Source organism: Tursiops truncatus, chromosome 13 (genome assembly GCF_011762595.2).
Source record: "Tursiops truncatus isolate mTurTru1 chromosome 13, mTurTru1.mat.Y, whole genome shotgun sequence".
Taxonomy (NCBI): Eukaryota; Metazoa; Chordata; class Mammalia; order Artiodactyla; family Delphinidae; genus Tursiops; species Tursiops truncatus.
Window position 1 is genome coordinate 24,626,132 of NC_047046.1, and position 21,134 is coordinate 24,647,265.

The window sequence follows — 21,134 nt, forward strand, 5'->3', positions numbered from 1 at the left end:
CGCTGTGGAGACGATGGGACGATTTGCTGATGGATTGGTGGTAGGGCAGAATGGAAGGAAAGGGGCCAGGGATGTCTCCTGCGGTTTCTGCCTGAGCTGCCAGGGTGATGGAGGTGCCCCTACAACAACAGGCAAGACTGAGGTCTCTTTGGACACATTATGTTTGAGATGTGTCTTCACCGTCTAACTTAAAACTGTCTCCAGTATTTCCTAAGTTCTCTGATTGACCTAAGAGAGTGTCCATGCGTCTTCGGTCTGTGTTCAGCCCCAGAAGGTGTCATCTCCTCGCAGTGCTAAGACTCTGCTTCTGCAAGGCATGTGAAGCCCTTGTTATGCTGAGTTTAGCTGACCAGTTTAGACTGGTCAGGAGGCGAGGCTGAGGATGGCTTGTCTCATTCCCCGTCTTCCTCCCAGGCGACTCTCGGGGCTCCTTCTTTGGCAGGGTGCCTTCTGGAGGCTGACTGGTGGACTTCTGATTGGCTTCTGCTGCATGGTGTCCAAGTTTGCCTACGGGGCCTGGAGCTGCTCGACAAACAGCAGGTGCTCTCGGATCATCTGCGGCGTGCACTACCTCCACTTTGCCATCATCCTCTTCACCATCAGTCTTTTCACCGTCCTGGGGATCTCCTTGTTCACAGACCCGATTCCAGATAAACATGTGAGTGCTGCCATGAGGATGCTCAGGGGTCCACCGCAGTCCCAGTGTCCCTGGGAACCACAAGTTGGCTCTGCCAGCTTTGGAGAAAAGTGGCTGAATTCCTGCATTCTTTTTGAAAGCGGGGTGGGGGGGGTGGGGGGGCGGGGCTGGGGGTTGGGGGGTGACGGTTGGGTCAGAAATAGGCAAATAACCTCCTTGCCTTAAAAACTAAACTAAAAAGCTTTCCAACAGTCCTCTAATTATGTATTCACTGAGAATGAGAAGTTTGGTTTTTAAAATACAAAATTTCCTTGAAGTGCTAAGGTTGCTAACCTCAGCGTGAATTAATGTAATCAGGGCAGTCCCAGCTGCCACCCACCCAGAACGGATTAAGCCAGCAGGAGGGGGGACAGTAATGCTGGCAGTGCTGTGGCTGGTGGCTGGGCACGCCTCATTCTCCTTTCCCGGCCACTTCCCCCCTCCCAGGAGGCAGGTGTCAGTCACCCCAGTTGGAATATAAAAAGCCTGGGCTCAGAGAAGTCCAGTCACTTGTTCATGACACCAAAACTAGCCAGCAGCAGGACTGGGCCTGACCAGACTCCATCGCGTCACCCACGTGGGCATGGCCAGGAGGCTTAGCAGGACAGGGGCTTGGCTGAGCCGAAGAGCAGCAGGGAGGGTCCTAGGTGTCAGAGGAGAGGGCAGGAGGAGCTCAGAAGGGAGGCGGGTCTGTGAGACCCGTGTGCCCTGGGGTCTGGGTGAGAGCTGAGAACTTGGAAGGCCGCCTCCCCTGTGGCCACCTTTCTGCTCAGTAGTTCCTTTTGACCCATTCCTCTCTCGCACACAGCCCCGTGGGATTGGGATGGAGCAAGTGGGGAGGACGGCCAGGAGTGCCCAGGACAGCTCGCCCACCACACGTCCCTGCCCTGCTCCCGGCACGTGGAGAAGCCGTGGGTGCTGGACCCAAGCTCCTGTCTCTCAGGGTCTTCATGGTTGACTTGTCTGACTTCTTTTCTGCTGCTCTTGTATTCTCAACTTTTTGGTCTTGCCCGCTTCTCAGGCAGCCACGTGCTTGAGTGCTTTTCCTGCCCAGCAGCACGGGTGCTCTGGAGAGGAGGGGAGGGAGGCAAAGGGGGAACCGTGCTTTCGGGTCAGTGTCTGTGCTGCACACTGGGCGCTACCAGGGGAAGCGGGACCACACTCAATCCCATGTTCTTCCTGCCCAGCGGCCTGGTCCACAGGGCTCGTCGTGTAATTGGGAAGGCAAATGCAGACGTACAGCATCACCAGGAAGCAACTCAAGGCTAAACCCAGTCTCTGTCACTGACACGGCAGCAGGTTCATTACTGATGTCTTAGTCCGAGAGGCGGGGCTTGGAGGGGCTGCTCAGTCACATCCCTGCTATGTTTGGGGGAGTGGGAGAGGTGGTGGTGCTGAGATTCAAATATACCGAAGCTGGTATAATAGATTAAAACCTGCTCCGGGAGAGACTTGGTGGAAATGTTCGCTTACTTGTGCTTCTGCTGACCCCAACCCTCAAAAAAAGCAAAAAAAAGCAACAGCAATTGTCTGGGTTTTACTTCCCGAAGTCTTCATATGTGTTTTCAGGAAGAGAACAAAATAACTGACTAGAAGGGAAGGGATGCTCCCCTTCTGCATCTGCAAATGCCTTGCTGAGCTTGAGCGACTAAGCCTGGCTAGGGACCAGGTCAGCTGGGTACCCCAGGTGAACCAGGTCAGGCCTCCTCTGGGCTGTGTGAGTGCTCATCTCTGACAGCCAGGAGGGGCTCCTGGAAGGAAAGCAGAGTTCCCAGGTCTACCCTGCGGGCCCATCCACCAGAAGCAGCAGACCGGAGTGATGAGCAGCTTCTCCCACCCTGAAGGGCACAGCTTCCTAGACCCTCAGTTACTGGAAGAAGCCCTGAGCGTGTTGCCTCCTACCCTACCATCCAGCCCAAGACACTGAGGTCACCTTTGGGCAGCCACACAACCACACAGGACCAGAGCCAGCACTGAAATCCAGGGTTCCCAGGCGCCTTGCTTTCCCCACCCCATGTTCCTTCTGTCCCTTGTTGGAGTCTAACGACCCTTTTCAGTCCCTCGAGACCCTGGTGCCCAGCTGTGAGCTGTGGCACCATAAGGCCTGCGTGACATGGCCCTGGGTGGTGACGTGCGCCTGCTCTCCCCCCAGCTACGCCGCCTCTGTTGGAGTTTATGGAACAGCCAAGAGGAAAGGGTCGATCTGGACAAAGACACACAAGGGAAGAGCCCCGCACCGCAGGCACGGCCAGGTGAGAAGGGAGACCCAAAGCCAGCAGAGAGGCCTGTGCTGCTCCTTGCCCCCACCCCCGCTGTCTCCACTCCCAGAAGTACTTCCAGGCAGAGGCTCCGTCTTTCATTTTCCCAAAGATGCCTTGTGGGTGTTTGTCGAGGGTGAGATGCCTCTCGGCCATCCGTGTGGCCGTCCGGGCCAGAGAGATCCAGATGGGAGGCATCAGCAGGTGCCGGGGGAGGAGGGAAGGGCCCGTGAGGGGCAGAGAAACACAAGTGTCTGGTGATCTAGGAGCGTTTAAGCTGGGGTGGGAGGGATCCACCGAGCCACACAGATCACATTGTGCCTCAGCAGGAGGGGAGGAGGCACTGGGGACAGGGGAGGGACAGCAGGTCACAGAGTCTCACACAGGGATTCAAACCCAGAGGGATTCTGGGAAGTGGGCGGGAGCCTCTGCAAGGAGGAGGGAGCAGCCCCACCCAAGAGGGCGCCGGGGGACACCGCCAAGGACAGCCGATTTCACTGGGGCAAGAAGAGAGAGTTCCGGGAGAGGCTCAGGCCTGGGGGCCCCAGAAGGCCCAGAGGAAAGCTCTCAGCAGATGGGGTCAGAGGCGGAGTGCGGGGGCCCCAGGGAGGGTGACCTGCACCTCCTGAGGCCCTGACGCAAACAGGGATAAAGGCCTAACGAGATTAGCGCTGAGTCTGGGGCAGAGAGTCTGGGGGGACTGTGAGTTTGGAGGAGGGAGGGAGGGAAGGCCTGCCTGGGGAGAGGCAGTGTTCTGGGGCCCCCTCTCCACTCCTGCCAGGAACGTTCAGAGCCTAGAGGGGCCTGGGACCCTCTCCCGACACCTGTAGGGCAGGGGAGTGGCCTCTCCTGAGCCAGGCTGCCCCGCGCCCCTGGAGGGTACAGGGCTCCCAGGATTGCTCTCCCTCAGGGACAGAGGAACTGCCCGTTGGGGGCCACGTGTGCCGGGGGCTTGTTCTGGGGGCACCTCCCAGCTCCTCTTCTCCCTCGTCCACAATCGTGGGTGGATGCCATGATGACAGTGGCTCACACTTTTTGCCCATTTGGGATGTGCCAAGCACTGTGGAAAGTAGGCCTATGTGTGACAGGTACAATTATCATCCCCATTTCAGAGATGGGGGGACTGAGGCACCAAACATTTAAGTAGTCGGCCCTGGACTCCAAAGATAACCAGGCAGTGGTGGAGCTGGGATTTGAACACAGGCAGTCTGACTCCAAAGCGTGTGCTCTTGGCCACGGTCCCATCTCCCGTCATACAGCTCTTGGGCTGTGTTTACATGATCAGTCGCCACTGATATACAGCAACCTTTTTGGGCCTGGCAGCTGCATGATGGTGTGCTGACCCAGACAGCTGAGAGACCGAGAGACAGGACCAGCATGTGCCGCTCAGGACCTTTCAGCACCGCAGCAGGTATCTGCGTCTCTGGGGTTCTCTGGCGGCAGCACCTCCCCTGTAACACAGGCCCCTCCGTCACTGGCTGACGGGTTCCGCCATCCCTGGTGCTGCCCCAGCCTCAGGACACACAGCTGGCGTGGTGGCTGCCCAAGGGGATGAGACATGGAACAGGTCACAGCGCACACTTCTCGGACTGAGGTGTGCTTGTCTTATCATCAAAGAGGGATCCGTTCCCAGACTGGCTGGGCTCACGTGTGTGCGGAGCTGGCCGTGGTGCTGACCCGCGCCTGAGCAGGCCTGGGAGCGGCCAGCGTGGACTGCACTACCAGACACCGGAGGGATATTTAAGCCCCGGAGCGAGACATTTCACTGATTTGGTCCAGAGCTGTGAATAGAAACTTGCCCATAATTCCTAGACTTCCCCCCCGTTCCTGGAGAAAACACCAGTGATTCCCCTTTCAAGGGCCCAGAGGGCCTTACTTTGGGCCAGGTTGTGAGACTGGTACCTACCTGGAGAAGACACGCCCCAAGGTTGCTGAGGAGAGCAGAGCAATTGGGGCTTTTTCCATCCTCAGAGGAGCAGCCACTTGCCCTAGACCTACAGAGCTGTGCTGGGCGTGTGCCAGAGACGGGAGGGGTGGGCCCTCCAGCGCCCAGCGGGGAGGGCCTGCCCCGTGCCGGCCGGGGTTCTGGGCCGGCTGAAGGCTCTGCCAGTGCAAGCAAGCATGGCCCAGGCCACACCCCAAGTCCCCCCTCCGTGTCTCTGAGGGCGGCGGGAGGTGTTCTGCAGCAGCGGCTGAGGACTGTTCTCCACATTAGAGCCAGTCTGTTGGGCTTCCTGCCGGCCTCACCACTGAGAGGTGAGCCCTAGAAAGACCCCCCTCCTGTGTGTGGCCTCTTAGCCTCCTGACCTGTGCCCGTTCCCTCTGTTCCAGACATATTTGAGGAGGTCAGGAGCTGCCTCTGGAAGGCCTGGGATGTGTTCTGCGGACTGGAGCCACTGCCAGGCCCTGGACTCGCCCCGGAAGAGGCAGTCATGCAGAAGATGGAGTGTGGTGACACGGAAGGGACACAGCACAGTGCCACTTCTGAAGGGACAGAGAAGCGTGACATGCTGGAAGGAACAAAGCTCCGAGACATGCCAGAGATATCCCACTGGAGAAAAGTGCCCAACGTCTGCGGGTTCCTCTTGGTATCGCTCACAGTGCTCTGCCACTTCTTCTTCTCCTAGGCAGCCTGCGGGGACGTGTGGGGAACGGGCGAACCACCGCCTCTTGCAAATGCCCTCATCGTCGAGGGGAGGAAGCATTTCCTACGGGGAGGCCCACGGACGTGGACCAAGGATCACACTGATGAAAACGCGCCCACAGCATCAACGCTGCAGGCTGACGGGCGGCGAAGCCCACTGGTGAGGGCAGAGACCGAAGATGAGCACGTCTGTCCTCTGTGTGATGAGTCATTCTCTCCAGATGGCTCCACTGCACAAACACTGGCTTTCACTTTAAATTTAATTTTGGCTTTTTATCTCTAGATATATTTGGGGGCTTTGCTTGTGTTTACTGTCACCATTTCCTTCCTATACCCACCTCTGTTTGTTGTGTTCTCTCCTCCTTTGTAAAGGTATGGCTGCTGGCAAAGATGCTCCTCCTCGCGCCAAGGGTCCCACCCACAAGGGGCTGTGCCTACTGCCGATGACCACACAGGCCAGCTGGCGCCAAGGCTGCCGCGGATGGAAACGTTGGCTCCTGCCTGGACCCATGGTGGGGCTGAGACGGTCTCTGCCTGAGGACCAGGCCTCCCTGTGGCTCAGCTCTGGCTGCACCCCTAAAGGGCAGGTGGAGAGGAAACTTCTCTCCTTGTTGAGCTCCTCCCAGTTCCTCCCAGTCTGCCTGCTACTGGGAGTTGGGCCCAGGGGCTGGATCCCCTTTAGCTGTCAAGTATAGACCACTCCTGGGCTGTGTCTCTGGGAGAGGCTCCCTAAGCCACCCCTTCCTCTTCCTTCTTCTTAGACCAAAATAAATGATTTGGGTCTTTAGAAAAAGTTTCAGATGCCTTGAAGTGATTTGGGGGAGGCCCACCCAACATTGCAAAAGTCACACTCTGAAGGTGCAGTCGGGACAGCCCCCCATCCCTCGTTTAGTCTTTCAGCTGACATTTTTGAGTGCCTGCTATGTGCCAGCACTGCTGGGAAGCAGTCATGGACAGAGCTCATGGTCTAGGGAAGTAGACAATGAAACACGAGCGGTGATGGCCAGCACCTCGTGTGGCCCGCTATTTCCCTGCCCAGGTTACCATCACGTTCAAGCCATGGAGCCACCCCATGTGGAAGGACCAGAATCAACCACATTTCACAGAGGAGGAGACTGAGCTCAGCCAGGGGACCGAGTAAATGGGCCCTCTGTGCATGTGCACGTGGCAGGAGCACCCACAGGGAGGAGGCCTCCCGTGACTGAAGTGGGAGGTCAGCTAGCTGGATAACAGAGGGACAACATGTGGGAAGACAGGGTGAGGCAAGGGTGTGAGGAGGCCAGAGTGCAGAACTGTGGGAGATGGGGAGGCGGGGAGGGCAGGGTGGGCAGGGGCTGGACCTGCAGGCCTCAGGTGCTTTGGGATCCTGAGTCCCTGGGAACTTCAGCCAGGAAGGGATGGGATCAGATTTGCTGGCGGCTGCTGGAAGATGAAAGGGCGGCAGGAACACCCACCAGGAGGCTATTAGAGGAATCCAGGCAAGTTACCAGCAAAAAAAGAAAAGACAAGGGAACAGCATCAAGAGAAGCCAGCAATTAGAAGTAACAGGACTCGAGTACTAGACTTCTGGAGGGAGGGCCCAGGGGTGACTCTCTGGCTTGAACATGTGGGCAGAGGGTGTACCAATTCCAAAGACAGGCCACACTGGAAGAGAGCAGGTGCAGGAGAAAAGTGGAGCACCGTTTGGGACATGTGGAGTTTGAGTTGCATGAAGATACTTATTGCCGTCTTGACAATGTTAAGTCCTCTGCTTCATGAACTTGGGATGTCCTTCCATTTATTTAGGTCTTCTAATTTCTTTCAACAGTGTTTTGTTTTCAGCACTCAAGTTTTGCACTTCTTTTGTTAAATTGATTCCTGGGTATTTTATTCTTTTTGATGCTACTGTAAATGAGGTGGGTTTTTTTCTAATTGAGTTATAGTTGATGTACAATATTATATAAGTTACAGGTGTACAACATAGTGATTCACAATTTTTAAAGGTCATACTCCATTTATAGTTATTTTAAAATATTGTTTATATTTCCTGTTGTACAATATATCCTTGTAGCTTATTTATTTTATACATAAGAGTTTCTACCTCTTAGCCCCCTATCCCTTTTCTTAATCGCATTTTCAGATTGTTCATTGCTTATGTACAGAAAATCCTGCAACTTTGCTGAACTCATTTATTAGTTCTAATATTTTTTAAGTGTCTTCCTTGGGATTTTTCATATATAAAATCATGTAGTGTGCAAGTAGAAATAGTGTACTTCTTTCTTTCCAACCTGGATGCCTTTTATTTCATTATCTTGCCTAAACTGCCCTGGCTAGAACCTCCAGTACAATGTCAAGTAGAAGTAGTGAGCGCAGACATCCTTGTCTTATTCCTGATCTTAGAGGGAAAGCATCCAGTCTCCTCATCGTTGAGTATGATGTTAGCGGTGAGTTTTTGCAGATGTTATCATGTTGAGGAAATGCCGCTCTTTCCTATTTTGCTGAGAGTTTTTGATTCTGTTTTAGTTTGGTTTTTTTTATGAATGGGTGTTGGATTTTGTCAAGTGCTTTTTTTGCATCTATTAAGATGATCATGTGGTTTCTGTTCTTTCCTTACACGTTACATTGATTCATTTTCACGTGTTAAACCAACCTTGCATTCCTGGGATAAATTACAGTTGGTCATGGTGTATAATGATTTTCTCATGTGGTTGGATTTGGTTTGCTAATATTTGGTTGTGTTCTTGTGTCTATATTCATAGAGGTCAATAGTTTTCTTTCTTTATGAGGTCTTTGTCTGGTTTGGGTATCAGGGTAATACTGTCTTCATGGAATGAATTGGGAATTGTCCCCTCTTCTATTTTTTTAAATTAGTTTGTGAAGGACTGGTATTAATTTTTGCCTGGAGACATTTAAGGGTAAGTATTAAGTTGGATGGAAGGTCCAGAACACAGCAGAGAGGCTGGCGCTAGAGACTCAGACTGAGGGGAGAGAAGACAGTGGACCAGCCTAGCTAAGAAGTGAACCTGGTAGAGGAAGCCCAAATCAGGCAGATGAGATTGTGCAAGAGAGCAAACAGAGATGTCAGGTTAAGAAAGAGGGTTCTTTCTGCAGAGGAGACTAAAAGGGCACAACCAGGGCCCTGGGAGGAGCACCAAGACAGCCGCCACAGGAAGGGAGCACTGGCACCTAGGTTACTGCTCGGGCCAAGCACAAAGAGCACAGGAACTTGGCAGCAAGAAGTCCAGAGCCCTTCAAGGAGGTGGTAAGGGTGGAGCCAGGGTGCTATGGTTGAGGCAGGATGAGGAAGTGGAGACCCTCAAGCCCCTTTTTTCCTGAAGGAGGAAAGGTTTCCTCTTACAGGGCCTTTTTTGAGAATGAGATTTAACCTGAAACCCCAGCTGGGCCCGGCAGCAGGTCCCTCCCAGTACAAGAGGGGCTGCTTGGGCTAATCCTGGAATCCCAGGATGCAAGCGTCTCTGTGTTTCTGCTAAGAAAGTGAAGGCCCCAGGCACTGGAAGGACTACAAGAAGGCACTCAGCTGGGGATTCTAGCTCTGCAGGTAGCGTCTATTGTGGGAGGTTCTGTCCCTCAGGAAGTGTGGCTGCTGCTTGGTGATGTAACAAGGGAAACCTGGTGTGAGGCAGGGAGCCTCAGAAAGCTCATGGGGGAGATTAAAGCTTCGGCTCAGCCCAAACGAGGCCAGCCCTGAAGCTGAGCTGCTCCTACAGCTTCTCCAACAGAGGGCAGAACCCTGCCAGACCACCGGACAGGTTGGGTCGGGGAGATCAAGGAGTCCCCATGCCTCCTCCCCTCCAACCCCCCGCACCCCCCCCCCCCCCCCGCCAGGGCTCTCCAGCCTCCTTAGCCAGTTTCACTGCGGGAGAAGCAAGGCCGGTGGAGGCACAGGTGGGAGCTCTCTGGAGGGAGGCCTGGCAGACAACAGGGGGAGGGCTGCGGGGGAGGCCAGCCTCAGGCCAGCCCGAGCTTACGAAGGTGACTTGGCTTTGGAGAACACAGCTATTTGGGGGGAAGACCTTAAGGAGCTGCCCTGTTCTGAGCTCTCATCCCTGGGGTGGGGGTGGGGGCCTCTTACAACTCACCCTCCTCCAGTAAGTGCCCACTTGGGGTTGCACCTGTGAGCTTCCTTCCTGTCGCCCCACGTGGGGAGGGGGCAGACCTGGTGAGCAGGGCCACACCCAGCCACACCCCATGGGCCTATTCACTGAGCGTCTGGCTCAGGCAGTGCTGCCTGGACCAGCTGTTCCATCCCCCACCCAGGTCCCTGCCCCCACCTTGTCCCTAGACGCTTGGCCCTGCTCTGTGCTTTCCCAGGGGACTCGACCACAGCAGACAGCAGGGACGCCTCGCACCCGGCCCTGGACCCTGGGTTCAGCCTGTGACCCTGTCCTTCTGGGCCAGGCATTTCCCCTTTGGCAGGAGAGAGGAGAGCCGTGACCTGCCCCAGAAACATCAGGTGCCATTCAGACCAAGATGAAGAGATTCAGCGCATGTATTCAGGCATGGAGTCAGCAGGTGGGGCCGGTAAGAGGCTCAGGGTTTCCACTCAATGACTTTGACGGCGATCTGGGCTGCCCGCTGCACAGCCGCGCTGGTGTCCTCCTTGAGGGCCCGGAAGGTGGGCACGTGGGACTGCAGGATCTTGCGGCCCTCGGGGGCCTCGGCCAGCATGGTGAGGACCTTGATGGCGTTGAGGCGCGCCTTGCTCAAGGGTGAGTGCAGTAGCTCCAGCAGCGGACCGATGGCCTCCGTGTCCAGGGCCGCGTACTTCCCTACAGGGCACCAACGCCAGGCGTTCCTGGGGTTCCCTGCCCACCTCCCTCGCCCCCCAGCCCTCCCAACGCAGGCTCCACACCCTCCCTGCCCCCAGCCTGGGCCCTGCAAGCTCCCCAGCCGGCTTCTCCCCAACCACCAGGTACCTGTCCCGCAACCCAGTCCTCTCAAGGCAGCATGAGGGGTCTTTTGAAAATTAAAATCCAATCGAATGAGAAGGGGAGACGCCCCTCCTTAATCCTTACTTGCTGCCCACCCCCTCACCCGCTGAAATGCCGCGCTGCCGCCCCCTGCCCCCTGCCCCCAACCCTCCTACACCGAGCACTCTGCTCTTTGCTGCCAGACCGTCCAGCCCCTTTTGCCCTGCTAGCTCCCCTCTCAGAGGATGCTCTGCCCCCGTACTGTGCCCACCGTCTCCCCCAGGTTACTCTTCACTCTGCTGCCCCTGCCAACCTCAGATAGCAGAGGCTGAGACGTCTGGGTCCCCATCGCCCAGCACAGAGCCTGGCCTGTGGCAGGGGCTCAGGGCTCCTCGGCTGGAGTGCTAGCTCAGGGAAGTGACCACATCTCCCCCAAATTCCCATGTTGTCCGGGCCCCGTGAGAGCCCCCGCAGCCCTCCAAGCATTCCTACAGGAAGCCCAGGTAAGACACTGACTGCACTGAGGACGCCCAGGAGATCCACGCTCATGGGGAGCCCCACACTGGGGGTCGGCACCCTGACTGCACGATCAGTCAGAAGGGGGCTGTGGACTCTGGGAAGGCCCCAACCCCCCCCCCCCCCGGTGCATCTCAGATTTCACCATCAGGACGAACTGGGGAGTGGCAAGGAGTCCCAGCTCTGGGGGGATCTGCAGACTGCTGATTGAGAATCAGAGGCCCAGGTAGTTAGTTCTCCGTGGATCAGCAAGGAAACTCAGAGCGTGGGGCTGGCACAGGCAAGGGAAGGTCAGACAGCTTTCAGAGGTCCTGCGGGGACCCTAGCCTCCAGGTGGGGAAACCAGCCCAGGCCCTTCCTACCGCCCAGGTCAGGTGACTGAGCATGGAAGCCTGGCTGCTGGGAGTCCGCATGGGGGAGGTAGCCTTACGCTCCTATGCGCCCCCGCCACACTGAGAAAAGTTAACATTGATCAAGAAACACAGCAGAAGCAAGGGCTCCAGTTTTTGCTTAGACCTCAGCATAACGGACTCATGGGTGGCAAACGAATCAATCCCAGAATTTCGGCTCACAAGAGGCCTGGGTCAGATGCAAGAATTCCAAAACCAGGGAACAGAGGGAATAACAGGGAGGGGCCCCAGGTGGTGGGCCCTCTGTGGCCTGGAAGGAGAGGGCGGAGCCTGGGACCAGGGAGGGGCAGTACTCAGCTTGCTAGGGGGCTGCGGTGACCCCCCACCCCAAAGGCGCCGACACCCAGCCAGCAGGCAGCCTCACCTTTGGTGGTCACTGTGACGTACATGAGGGCCCCAGCTGCGCTGGCCTGCACCTCCTCTTCCTTGTCCTTCAGCAGGTGCACCAGGATGGGGATGATGTCGTGCTGCCACACCTGGTTCTTGCCCTCCAGGGGGATGCTGGGCCAGAGAGGGGGCAGCTGGGTGGCTGCACTTGGAGGAAGAGGGGGATAGGACCACCCCAGGGGGACACCAGGGGAAAGGACTTGTGTTGAGACCATCCCTGGTGGCCACGCCAGGGTGCAGAGGAGCACTGGTGTGAGGTGTGGGTCCCACCCCGACACTCAGATGACCTGGGAGCACGGCCTGGGGCCACAGAAGGCCAGACCCAGGAGCCAGCGGTGGTGAAATGAAGGGAGGTGGCCACGGCTAAAGCAGCTCTGAGGCTCTGTGACCCTCAGGCTCCAGGCCGGGATTTAGACTGTGATCACAGTGACACTGGGTCACTAGTGACTAGACGCCCGCAGCTCCACGTCCTGACCTTCTTCGGAGGAAGTCTAAGTGTGCAGATGGTACCTCCTGTGCTTGCCTTCCTCATGCGAGGGGGACAGCCCTCTCGTTTTTGCCGGGAGTGGGGGCTTCCTGGGACACAGGACTGTCAGGGCTAAACCCAGGCCTGGGCATGCAGGTGCCCCAGTGGCGGGCTCCTCTTCCCCCAGGGCACAAGCAGGTGAGGGGAAGCAGGGGCCTGGGGCGCCACTCCTGCGCTCCCCGCTCCGTCCCTTGTCCCCGCCCAGGCCTCACCTGACTGCGATTAGTGCTTGGGCTGCTTTGCTCCGGATGTTGCTGTTGGCGCTCAGGAGCTTCTCCTTCAGGAAGGGCACCACCCGGTTGGCCAGTGCCTCGGTGGCGTCCTCCATCAGGCAGGCGGCCAGCGTGTCCAGGAGGAGCTCCTGGATCCGTTCCTCCTCCGTCTGCAGCTTCCCCACCAGCGAGGGGATCAGGCTGCTGTTGACAATGCCCTTGGCCCCTGCAGGACAGGAACGGGCGCTGAGGGTGGGCCAGTGGGCCACCCCCCACCTGTCACCTGTGCTGGGAGCTGGAGGGCTGGCGAGGGGGTGGTATTTGACAAGATAAATTGCAAATCCCCCCCTCGGGCTGCCAGGCAGGGGGCCCAAGCAGCCAGCATGTGGCCGTGGGTGACAAGCTGGGGTGAGAACCACGAGGACCCCCAAGGTCCAGCCTTTGGTCGCCTGTTACTGGGGGCACCAGCCTGAAACAGCGGCCTGAGAAGCAGAAGCCACCTCTGCAGGGCCCAGGCACACGGGGAGCCTCCCTCCCCCGCCAACCATGGTGCAGCAGAGAGAAGGATGGGGTACCCGTCAATCCCCTCCTTCCCATCTGAAACATCTCTGCGATGCTGGAGCCGCAGATCAGCCTGGCCAGCCGTGGGGACAGGAAGAAAGCTTGCAGTGGAGTCTGAGGTAGAAGATTTAGAGTGAACAGGCCGGCATCTTATGTAAAAAGAGCTGTACCCCCAACCACAGTTAGTGGGCAATCCACAGAGTCCGGCCAAGGGGTCTAAAGGCGCCCGGTGGCGCTCAGGGAGGGGGCTCCACATGGCACAGCTGGGAGAAAATGCAGCGAGCCACCCCCCTTCCACTGTCAACGGTTCTGCCTCACTCCTTCCAGCCTCTACTCCCACGTGGGGAGTCAGTACATGGCTGGCTGCCCAGAGGAGACCCCAGAGATGCCCCAGGCGGCAGCCCAAGGGTGCTCACAAGTGCCCAGAACTGCTGGCAGAGCGGCCACCACAGAAAGAGAGTGGGCACCGGGGAGGGTGGCCCTTCCCTGCCGCTCTAGGTGTCACTACTGCCCGACAGCCCACCCTCTCCCCAGCAGCCCAGGCTGCCCACCGTGAAGCCGTCCACAGCCCCCATGGAGGTGCCACCAGTGGACGCCTCTGTCTTCCGCCTTCCCAGCTCAACTGTCTAATTTACTCTAGAGAGACAAGTAAACAGGTTCATTAGCCTAAAGGTCTCTGAGTGCCAATTAGCACCAGGGATTTCTTTCTTTTTTTTTTTTTTTTTTTTGTGGTACGCGGGCCTCTCACTGTCGTGGCCTCTCCCGTTGCAGAGCACAGGCTCCGGACGCGCAGGCTCAGCGGCCATGGCTCACGGGCCCAGCCGCTCTGCAGCATGTGGGATCCTCCCGGACCAGGGCAGGAACCCATGTCCCCTGCATCGGCAGGCGGACTCTCAACCACTGCGCCACCAGGGAAGCCCCAGGGATTTCCTCTTTGAAGACACCACCCAGCCTTCCACCCTCACTCCCCGAGGACATGAAATGGCAGGTGCCTGGGGTTAGGGGGTGGAGAGGCAGGGCAGCATGTCCAGAGGCTCCAGTGTCCCTGGCCAGCTTCTCACTGGGGTGTCGGGTGGAGCTGCTAGCTCTGTCCATTTGTTCTCAGGTGCTCACAACACAGGAAAAGCAGTTTCCTGCTGCTTCAAGAGTACTGGGCTTTTTAAGATTTAATATACACAGATTAAAAAAAAAAAAAAGGCTAGTTGGACTCCTAAATGCATCCAGCTATGTGACCTTAGACAAGTTACTTACCCTCTCTGAACCTGGTTTCCTCATTATTAATACAAGCCCACCTGGAAGGGGGTTGTGCAGTACCAGTGGAGTAGGGGGTGGGAAAGTGCTCTGTGTAAGGGACTGTCACCATGTGCCCAGACACCCAAGCCTGGCACAGCGAGAGTCTCCCAAATGCCACCAACATTGAGTTCCAGCTGCAGGCAAGCCTGTGGTTGGGGGTGAGGGCTGAGGAGCAGGATACAGAGATAAAAGCTGCACAGTCCCTGCCCTGCAGGAACACCTGTCAGTGGTCCCGAAGCCACCTCTCCTGGTGGCCTGAGGCCTCTCTCCCCTTCAGCCCTGCCCTCCGGCCGGGCCACCACCAGACAGTACATCTGGGCCTCCTGCTCTGGCTCCAGTTCTGGCTCAGGCACCGGCCCCCAGGCTACCTGCTTGCCCCGGCCACAGTCTCGCTCGGCCACGACCTGGACGGCCACTGTCCAGCTCACAGGGCAGAGGTGACAATTTGACCTTCCAAGAAGGACTGTGCTGACCGATGGAGGGATAATGTTCCTGACAGAGGGCCACCTGAGCAAAGGCAGGGGGTGAGGGATTTGTGCATTGTCAGTCAGGGCTCGATGGTGGCCTCACTTGCACCCAGGTCTGGGCTTCCCGGGAAAGCCCAGGGAAAGGTGCTGCTGTGGGAGCGACAGGATGGGCACAGGCTGGGGGGAGGACAGAGGGAGGGAGTCAAGGCCGGAAGCTGGAGGTGATCACCTCCACTGTTCCCCCGATTGCTGAGGAAACCAAAGCCCAGAGGGGCAACTCTAGTGCCCAAGGTCACACAGCAGATGGGGAGAGGCCAGGCCTTCAGCCGCCCGGGTTTTTCTTTCCCAGGCATTCGTCCTGGGCCTCTGCTCCTAGAAATGCTGAGCACCGGGACCCAGTTCATTTTGAGACAGAGGGAGATTAAAAATAAAACGCGTGCCGGGTGTGCCTCTCTGCTCGTTCACTTTGCTTCTTTTCAGCTAAAAGGAGAGTCGCAGGCCTGGCTATTTATAATTAACCCAGATCTGCAAAGCCTTGTTCTAGTTGGGGTGGGGTGGTGCACAGACCCCCAAAAAGAAACAAATCAGAGAAACCCACCAGGCCCCCAACAGCCTAGACCCGGCTGGCAGGGTTGGGGTGAGCAGGACAGGTGGGGCATGGAGAAGAGCCGGCCAGGAGGGGGCACCCTCGGGCAGTGGGGAGACCAGTGGGAGAGTCTCCGGGGACCGGTCATTACTGCCTGGGTTGACACATGTAGATGAGAAATTCCAGGTCCTAGGGGCTCTGGATGTGCAGGAAGGGAGGCCTGGGGGAGCCGGGCCTTGTGGGGCAGAGGGGCAACGGTAGGCGGCTCGAGTGTGCTGGGGAGGGCCCAGACTGGCATGGCTACTGGGCCAGGATGGGCTGGTTGATGGGCCACAAAGCTCAGCTGGGATTGAGGGTCACTATGCCCCTGGAGTGGAACCCCTGGGGTTGAGGTTTGGCCACTTCCTGGGGGCCACCTCAAAGGGCCCCTTGTCGGCCAGCTCTCCCTGCTGGTTAGTGAGGTGCTGGGTGGGCTCAATCACCAGAGCCCCCTTCCCCTTTCTTCCTCGGAGCCGAGCTGTGGTCTCCCGGTCCCGTTCTCCTGGCAAGTGAGGACTCAGCCCCGGGAGCACACATCCGCGCCTGGCGCCCGGGCCCCACCGTGCCTTATCTCAACCCGCCCGCCCAGCTTTAGCCTCATGTGTCCCCCACTGACCCCACCCACCCTCGTGCCTGCCTTTGCTCGTGGGGAACCCTTGCTGTCCTCAGCTTACTCGGCCCCTCAGTAGCACGTGACATGCTGACCATGTTTTCCTCCCGAGATACTCCCCCCGTGGCCCTGGGACCTCAGCTCCCCGCTTCCACCTCTCCGGCTGCTCCTCCATGTGCTTAGCAAGCACCCCCCCCTCCCTCCAGCATCCCGCACAACGTGGTCCTCGGCCCCCACCATCCCCCCTTTCCCCTCCACCAGGGGCAGCTCCTCTCAGGCTGCAGACACCACACGGCCATCCACTGACGCCAGGTTGCCCGGCCAACCCCCGGCCTAGGCTGAACTCAGCCTCATGGACTGACTTCTCCGCTTTCTTATTTTCTCTGGGCTGTCTAGCTGACATTTTTACTTGATTCTGCATTTAGAACGACGCACCCTGTGGGACCGGGCCTACCGTAAATAAACATGAAACAAAAACTTGCCATCCTCCTTCTCGAATTTAAAAAGCTAATCTTCAAACTCTCCAGTAGTTCTTAGGCCGACGCCCCAATCCTACACAAGGGCCACCAGCCCGCAGCGACTGTTCCCTGCCTCACCCCAGCCTGGCCTTGTGGCATCCTCACGGCTCTGGCCGCACTGGTCCTCTGGGTTCATCCAGGCCTCACACTCCTTCTTGCACAGCGTCTTCCCCACCGTGGAACGTGCTTCCTCCCGCCCCAGGTCATGGGCCACCTCCATCCTGCTCCTCCTGCCACAGAGCCCTGATGGGTCTCCCCCTCCAGGCTTCGCACAACCATCACGGGGGGACTATCGTGCAGAGGTTCTAGCAGGCAGGCTTGGGTCTGTCTAAATGCTAGGACTGTGCCAAGCGCAGAGGAGGTCGTCAGTAAATGCTTGCTGGTTGAAGGCTTACAATCCCTGCTTGACCCTGGGGGAGCTCTCACTTCCAGGGTCAGGGGAGGGGGCAGCAGCCAGCCCCGTTGGGCCCCTCCGTGGGCTAGCCCCTCATCTCACACCCGGACTGCTGTGCGGGGTCTTCCCATGCTTGCAGCTAGGTTTGCCCCTGCAAACAGCTCACTTCTGATCCCTGGTCCCCCAGTTGCCCTCGCCATCTCTGAACATGTGTCAACATGTATCTCCTGTCGGAATCACCCTCTAGGGACCATCTATTGTTATATTTGTCTCCTTTTGATAGAAGAGGGAACTGAGGCTCATCCAGGTGAAATAACTCACCCCCAGGGCAGGGCCTGTGCCTGTTTCCTTCCTGCTACCACGGCCATTGGCCTCTGAGTGGACCTCTGGGCAGAGGCCCAGCCTGACCCAGCCTGGCGGTGTGGAGGACACGCACACAAAGCAGCCCCCGGAAGTCGGCCACTTTCCACTGGGCCTCAGGGGCCACCCCGAGCCAGCATGTGCCAGGCCTAGTCTAGGTCTGCCTCAAGATGCCCATCACCAACATCTGTCCTGTCTCTGACCATTTAGGCAACACCTTCACAGGTGGGCAACCTCGCTGGGGGATGTAGTGCAATGGTCTCCATTTCACAGCAGAGGAAACACTCTCAGAGAGGTTAGCGGATGACATTGAGATGCCACAGTGTCCAGCTGGCAGAGGTGGTCCCTGCCTTCTGACCACAGGCCTGGCCCTATCTCCCTCTGCCAACGGTCCGTTCCAGTGCTTCTGCCCACCAGTGGGGTGATCCTAGTAATAGGACCATGGAGGTGTAGGGTGATAGGGAAGTGTTAGCGGGGAGCATCTGCATTTACCTGGATGCTCTGGGGTGCACAGAGCTTCAGGTTACAGTGATGGAAAGGACAGAGTGGCACTAATGTCTTGGTTCTGGCCTGAGTCTTTAACGCACAGGAGTGAGGGGCTCCCGGTTCTGAGGCCCACAGATTGGCTCCCCCTGAAATTGAAAGCAGAAGTTGGCAGGCACCCTTTGGTGCATTTTGCTGAGTACCAATGCCTTCTGTGAGCTTCCCAAAGGCGCCCATGGGACCCTAGCCTCAACTGAGCTGGCTCCCTCCCGCCTCTCTGGTCTGGGGTACCGCTCCTGGGCCCCCCTCCTGTCCTCCCTTCTAAGGCAACCTTCCGGGGCCAGGATTGCCAGGGACCCTGAAGAGCCCTTACCCGCTGCAGGCACAAGCAGCAAAGATGACTAATGCCCCCTCCCATCGCTGCAAAACGTCACCGGCGTAAACCTTTAGGATTTGTACAGCCCTTTCACACGTCCTAGCCTACTGTCGCGACAACTCAGGGAAGCAGGTGCCACTAGCCCCACTTTGCAAACAGGCTCATTAGAGGTCAGTCCGTTGTCCAAGGTCGCGGAGCTCAGAAAGGGCAGACAGGGTTCGAATTTGGGCCGGGAAGACGGGCGGGGCCGGGGCCATTCACTGCTCTCCGGCTCGGCGTCCCGGGGGGTGGGCGCCCGGCCTCGGCTCAGCGGGATCGCAGGGACCCCGTGGCCGGCGGCGGTGGCAGCTGCTGCCGGACCGCGGCACGCGCGGAGCCGCGGCCCCGCCCCTTCCCATCGTCATTGGTCCGCGGGCGCGTCCGTCAGCCTCTCGCACCCAATGGGCGACGGGCCGGCGCTCTTGGCGGGGCTGTGGCGCCCTGAGCGTGGACCCCGGCGGACGCGCGGCTCCCCGCCCGCGGTTGGCCCGGCAACGCGCTGCGCTCGCGGCTCCGCCCCCTGCCGGCGGCGCGGCGCGGGGCGGGCGGACCCGCGGGCGGCGGCGCGGGCGGCGCGGGAGAGCGGGCGGAGGGAGCCAGGCCGGCGGAGCGTGTGCGCCGCCCGCGGCCTGGTCACGTCCCCGCGCGGGCGCCGCCGCCCGCGTCGTGCGGAACGAGGGCGCCCCGGCCCGCGCTCGCCGCCCCGCCCGCGCCGCCGGAGCAGTTCGGCCACGCACCGCGCCGCGGCCCGGAGGTGAGTGAGCGGCCCCGCGGCCGGGGCGCGCGGCGGACCTGGGGACGGGGGGCGCGGCCGGGAGCCCACCCGCCCGCACCGAACCCCGCCCGGGCCTTTGTGCCGGGGCCCGCCCGGGCGGGGGGCGCCGGGCGCGATGGCCGGGATGCGGGCCAGGTGGGGGCCGCGCGGCGGGTGTGCCCGCGCGGTGGGCAGGGGCGCCGCGGGTAGGCAGGTGCTGGGAGGGGCGCCCGGGCCCAGGAGGGCTGACAGGGGCCCAGGGCAGCTGCTGGTGCGGAGCCAGGCCGGCGACCTGCGGGAGAGGCGCCCGGCGGGGTCTCCCGGGGGACGGCGGGAGCGCCGGCGCGTGGCCTGGGCTGAAACGGAGGCGAGGGCCCCGGAGGCCTGGGCCCGGGGACGCACGGCTCGCCGTTTTCGGTCACCGCTCTTGCAGCGAGCAGGTTCCTCGGAGGCATTTAGAGCGAGAGGCGAGTATCGACCCGCTGCGATTGTGATAGGTTCCCGGCTCGATATTTTTTCCCTTAAAAGGCGGTGGGGGCTTGGGGTTGGGGGGGTGAGGGCCTCGGGCCGGGGCTCAGCGTCCTGCCGGGGACCCGAGGGGGTCTGGCTTCAGGGCGGCGCTGAGTCTCTCTGGGCGTTGGTGGCAGGATTCTGCTGAGGTCGAGAATTGGGGTTCTCTGTGACCAGAGAAGAGGATGGGAAGGCGGCGCCCAGGCCGGTGAGTCCGTGTCTGGGGATGGAGGGACCCGCCTGGGGGGAAATCTGCTGGTCTGGGGAGGCAGCTGTCCCCTGACCGCCCCTTTCTGCCCAAGTGATCTCCCTGCCCTGGGGATCGAGTCCCTCTGCCTTCTGCTCAGTCTGGAAAAGGCTCCTTGGCCAAATTCAATTAAGCAAATGTTTACTGAGCAGTTGCTCCCCCCGGGGCCTGGTGCTGGGGTGGGAGTGAACTGGCCCTGCCCTCCTGGGACTGACTCACCGCCCCCAGGGGGAGAAGCATCTCTGCTCAGAGAACCCAGCCCTGAAGGTGGGTGTTGGGGCCCCAAGTGGGGCCGGGGTCAGACGGGCCTGTGGGCAAAGTGACATTTGAACTGGAGCTTGAAGGACACGGTCACAGTTGGGGTGGGCATTGCGGGCAGAGGGGAGAACGGGGACGGAGACACAGAGAGGGCGCTCAGGCAGTCCAGTCTGGCAGGAGCACAGGAGGTCAGGCGGGAAAGGGCGGAGGCTGCCCAGGGCTGGGGCCGCTGGGGGAAATGGATGACCCTGGCGCCTGCTTCAGTGGTGGCCGCAGTCTCCTCACCTGTGCAAAGAGCAGCTCCATGACCCAGAACCGAGTGGGCCTGGAGAAGAGCTGGGAAGACCCCGAGGGCTGCTCGCTGCATAGGACCACCCTTCCAGGCAGGGCCAGGGTCCTGGGTAACCAACCCCTGGCCTCCTTCCTGGCCAGCATGGAGGATGATGTTGAGCTGGTGGCTCTGTCCCTCTGGGGCGTGGACGTTCGTGAGCAGTAACCGTGGAGACGTGGGAGTCTCCGTGCAGCGGCTGATGGCGAGGGAGGGCCTAGCCATGCCCGGATGCAGTGGTGCGCCTTCAGCATTCCCCGTGCTTCAGGGTCGATGGACAAGACGCTGGCATTTGGCTTAAAGCTCTTGTGTGTTGTACCAGACGCTGATTTTCTGAGATGGGAGGTGAATAAAACAGTCCCTCCCCCTCGGAAGGCTGGTGTTACCTTCTGCTGTAGATCTGCTCGCTTGCCCGCTGCCGGGGAGGTTTTTCCCTCTGAAGGGGCTGTTTGTCACTCATCTGTGTAGCGTGCCCCCTCCCTGACCCACCCCCAGCCACACACTGGCTTCTGGCCGAGGCCCAGCTTGCTGCAAGGAGAGCAGGGCCCCTGCCTGCCCTCTTGAGGGTGCGTGCTCAGCACGATGGAGCTGCCTTGCTCCATACTGTCGCCCGGCCCCTTTCTGGGGGCCTGCCATAAGACTCCAGATTTGGGACACGGGGAATGAATTCCCCGTTCTGTCCCCAGCTCCTCAGCTCTTCTGTTTCCTGGAGTCCCAGGAGGAGAAGCACCCTGACTGGCTCTCAGGAGCTTCTAGGGCAATTCCAGGAACT

General features: G+C 59.3%; 3 protein-coding genes across 5 annotated transcripts in view; 2 read left to right on the plus strand and 1 right to left on the minus strand.

Annotated features, from left to right (window-relative positions):
• Nucleotides 1–5,561, plus strand: part of LOC101329048 (sodium/glucose cotransporter 1-like) — a 62,117-nt gene extending 56,556 nt beyond the window's left edge. The window contains 3 exon segments of the mRNA XM_033837916.1: nt 443–658; nt 2,829–2,928; nt 5,266–5,561. Coding sequence (XP_033693807.1) covers nt 443–658; nt 2,829–2,928; nt 5,266–5,561 — 612 coding nt within the window.
• A 4,508-nt stretch (nt 5,562–10,069) lies between these two features.
• The window catches only part of RSPH14 (radial spoke head 14 homolog), a 61,985-nt gene continuing 50,920 nt past the window's right edge, over nt 10,070–21,134 (minus strand). Inside the window, exons 5-7 of one of the 2 annotated variants that reach the window (XM_033837283.2) lie at nt 12,540–12,765; nt 11,779–11,915; nt 10,070–10,347 (exon numbers count right to left, since the gene is read on the minus strand). In XM_033837283.2, the coding sequence (XP_033693174.1) occupies nt 10,109–10,347; nt 11,779–11,915; nt 12,540–12,765 (602 nt within the window). In that variant the 3' untranslated portion in view covers nt 10,070–10,108. Of the gene's footprint in view, nt 10,348–11,778; nt 11,944–12,539; nt 12,766–21,134 lie in introns of both variants that reach the window. The other variant, XM_073790336.1, reaches the window with a different exon arrangement.
• GNAZ (G protein subunit alpha z) overlaps nt 18,821–21,134 on the plus strand; it is a 42,212-nt gene continuing 39,898 nt past the window's right edge. For both annotated transcript variants that reach the window (XM_073790335.1, XM_033837282.2), the window contains exon 1: nt 18,821–19,019. The gene's annotated coding sequence lies outside the window, so the exon portion shown is untranslated. The remainder of the gene's footprint in view (nt 19,020–21,134) is intronic.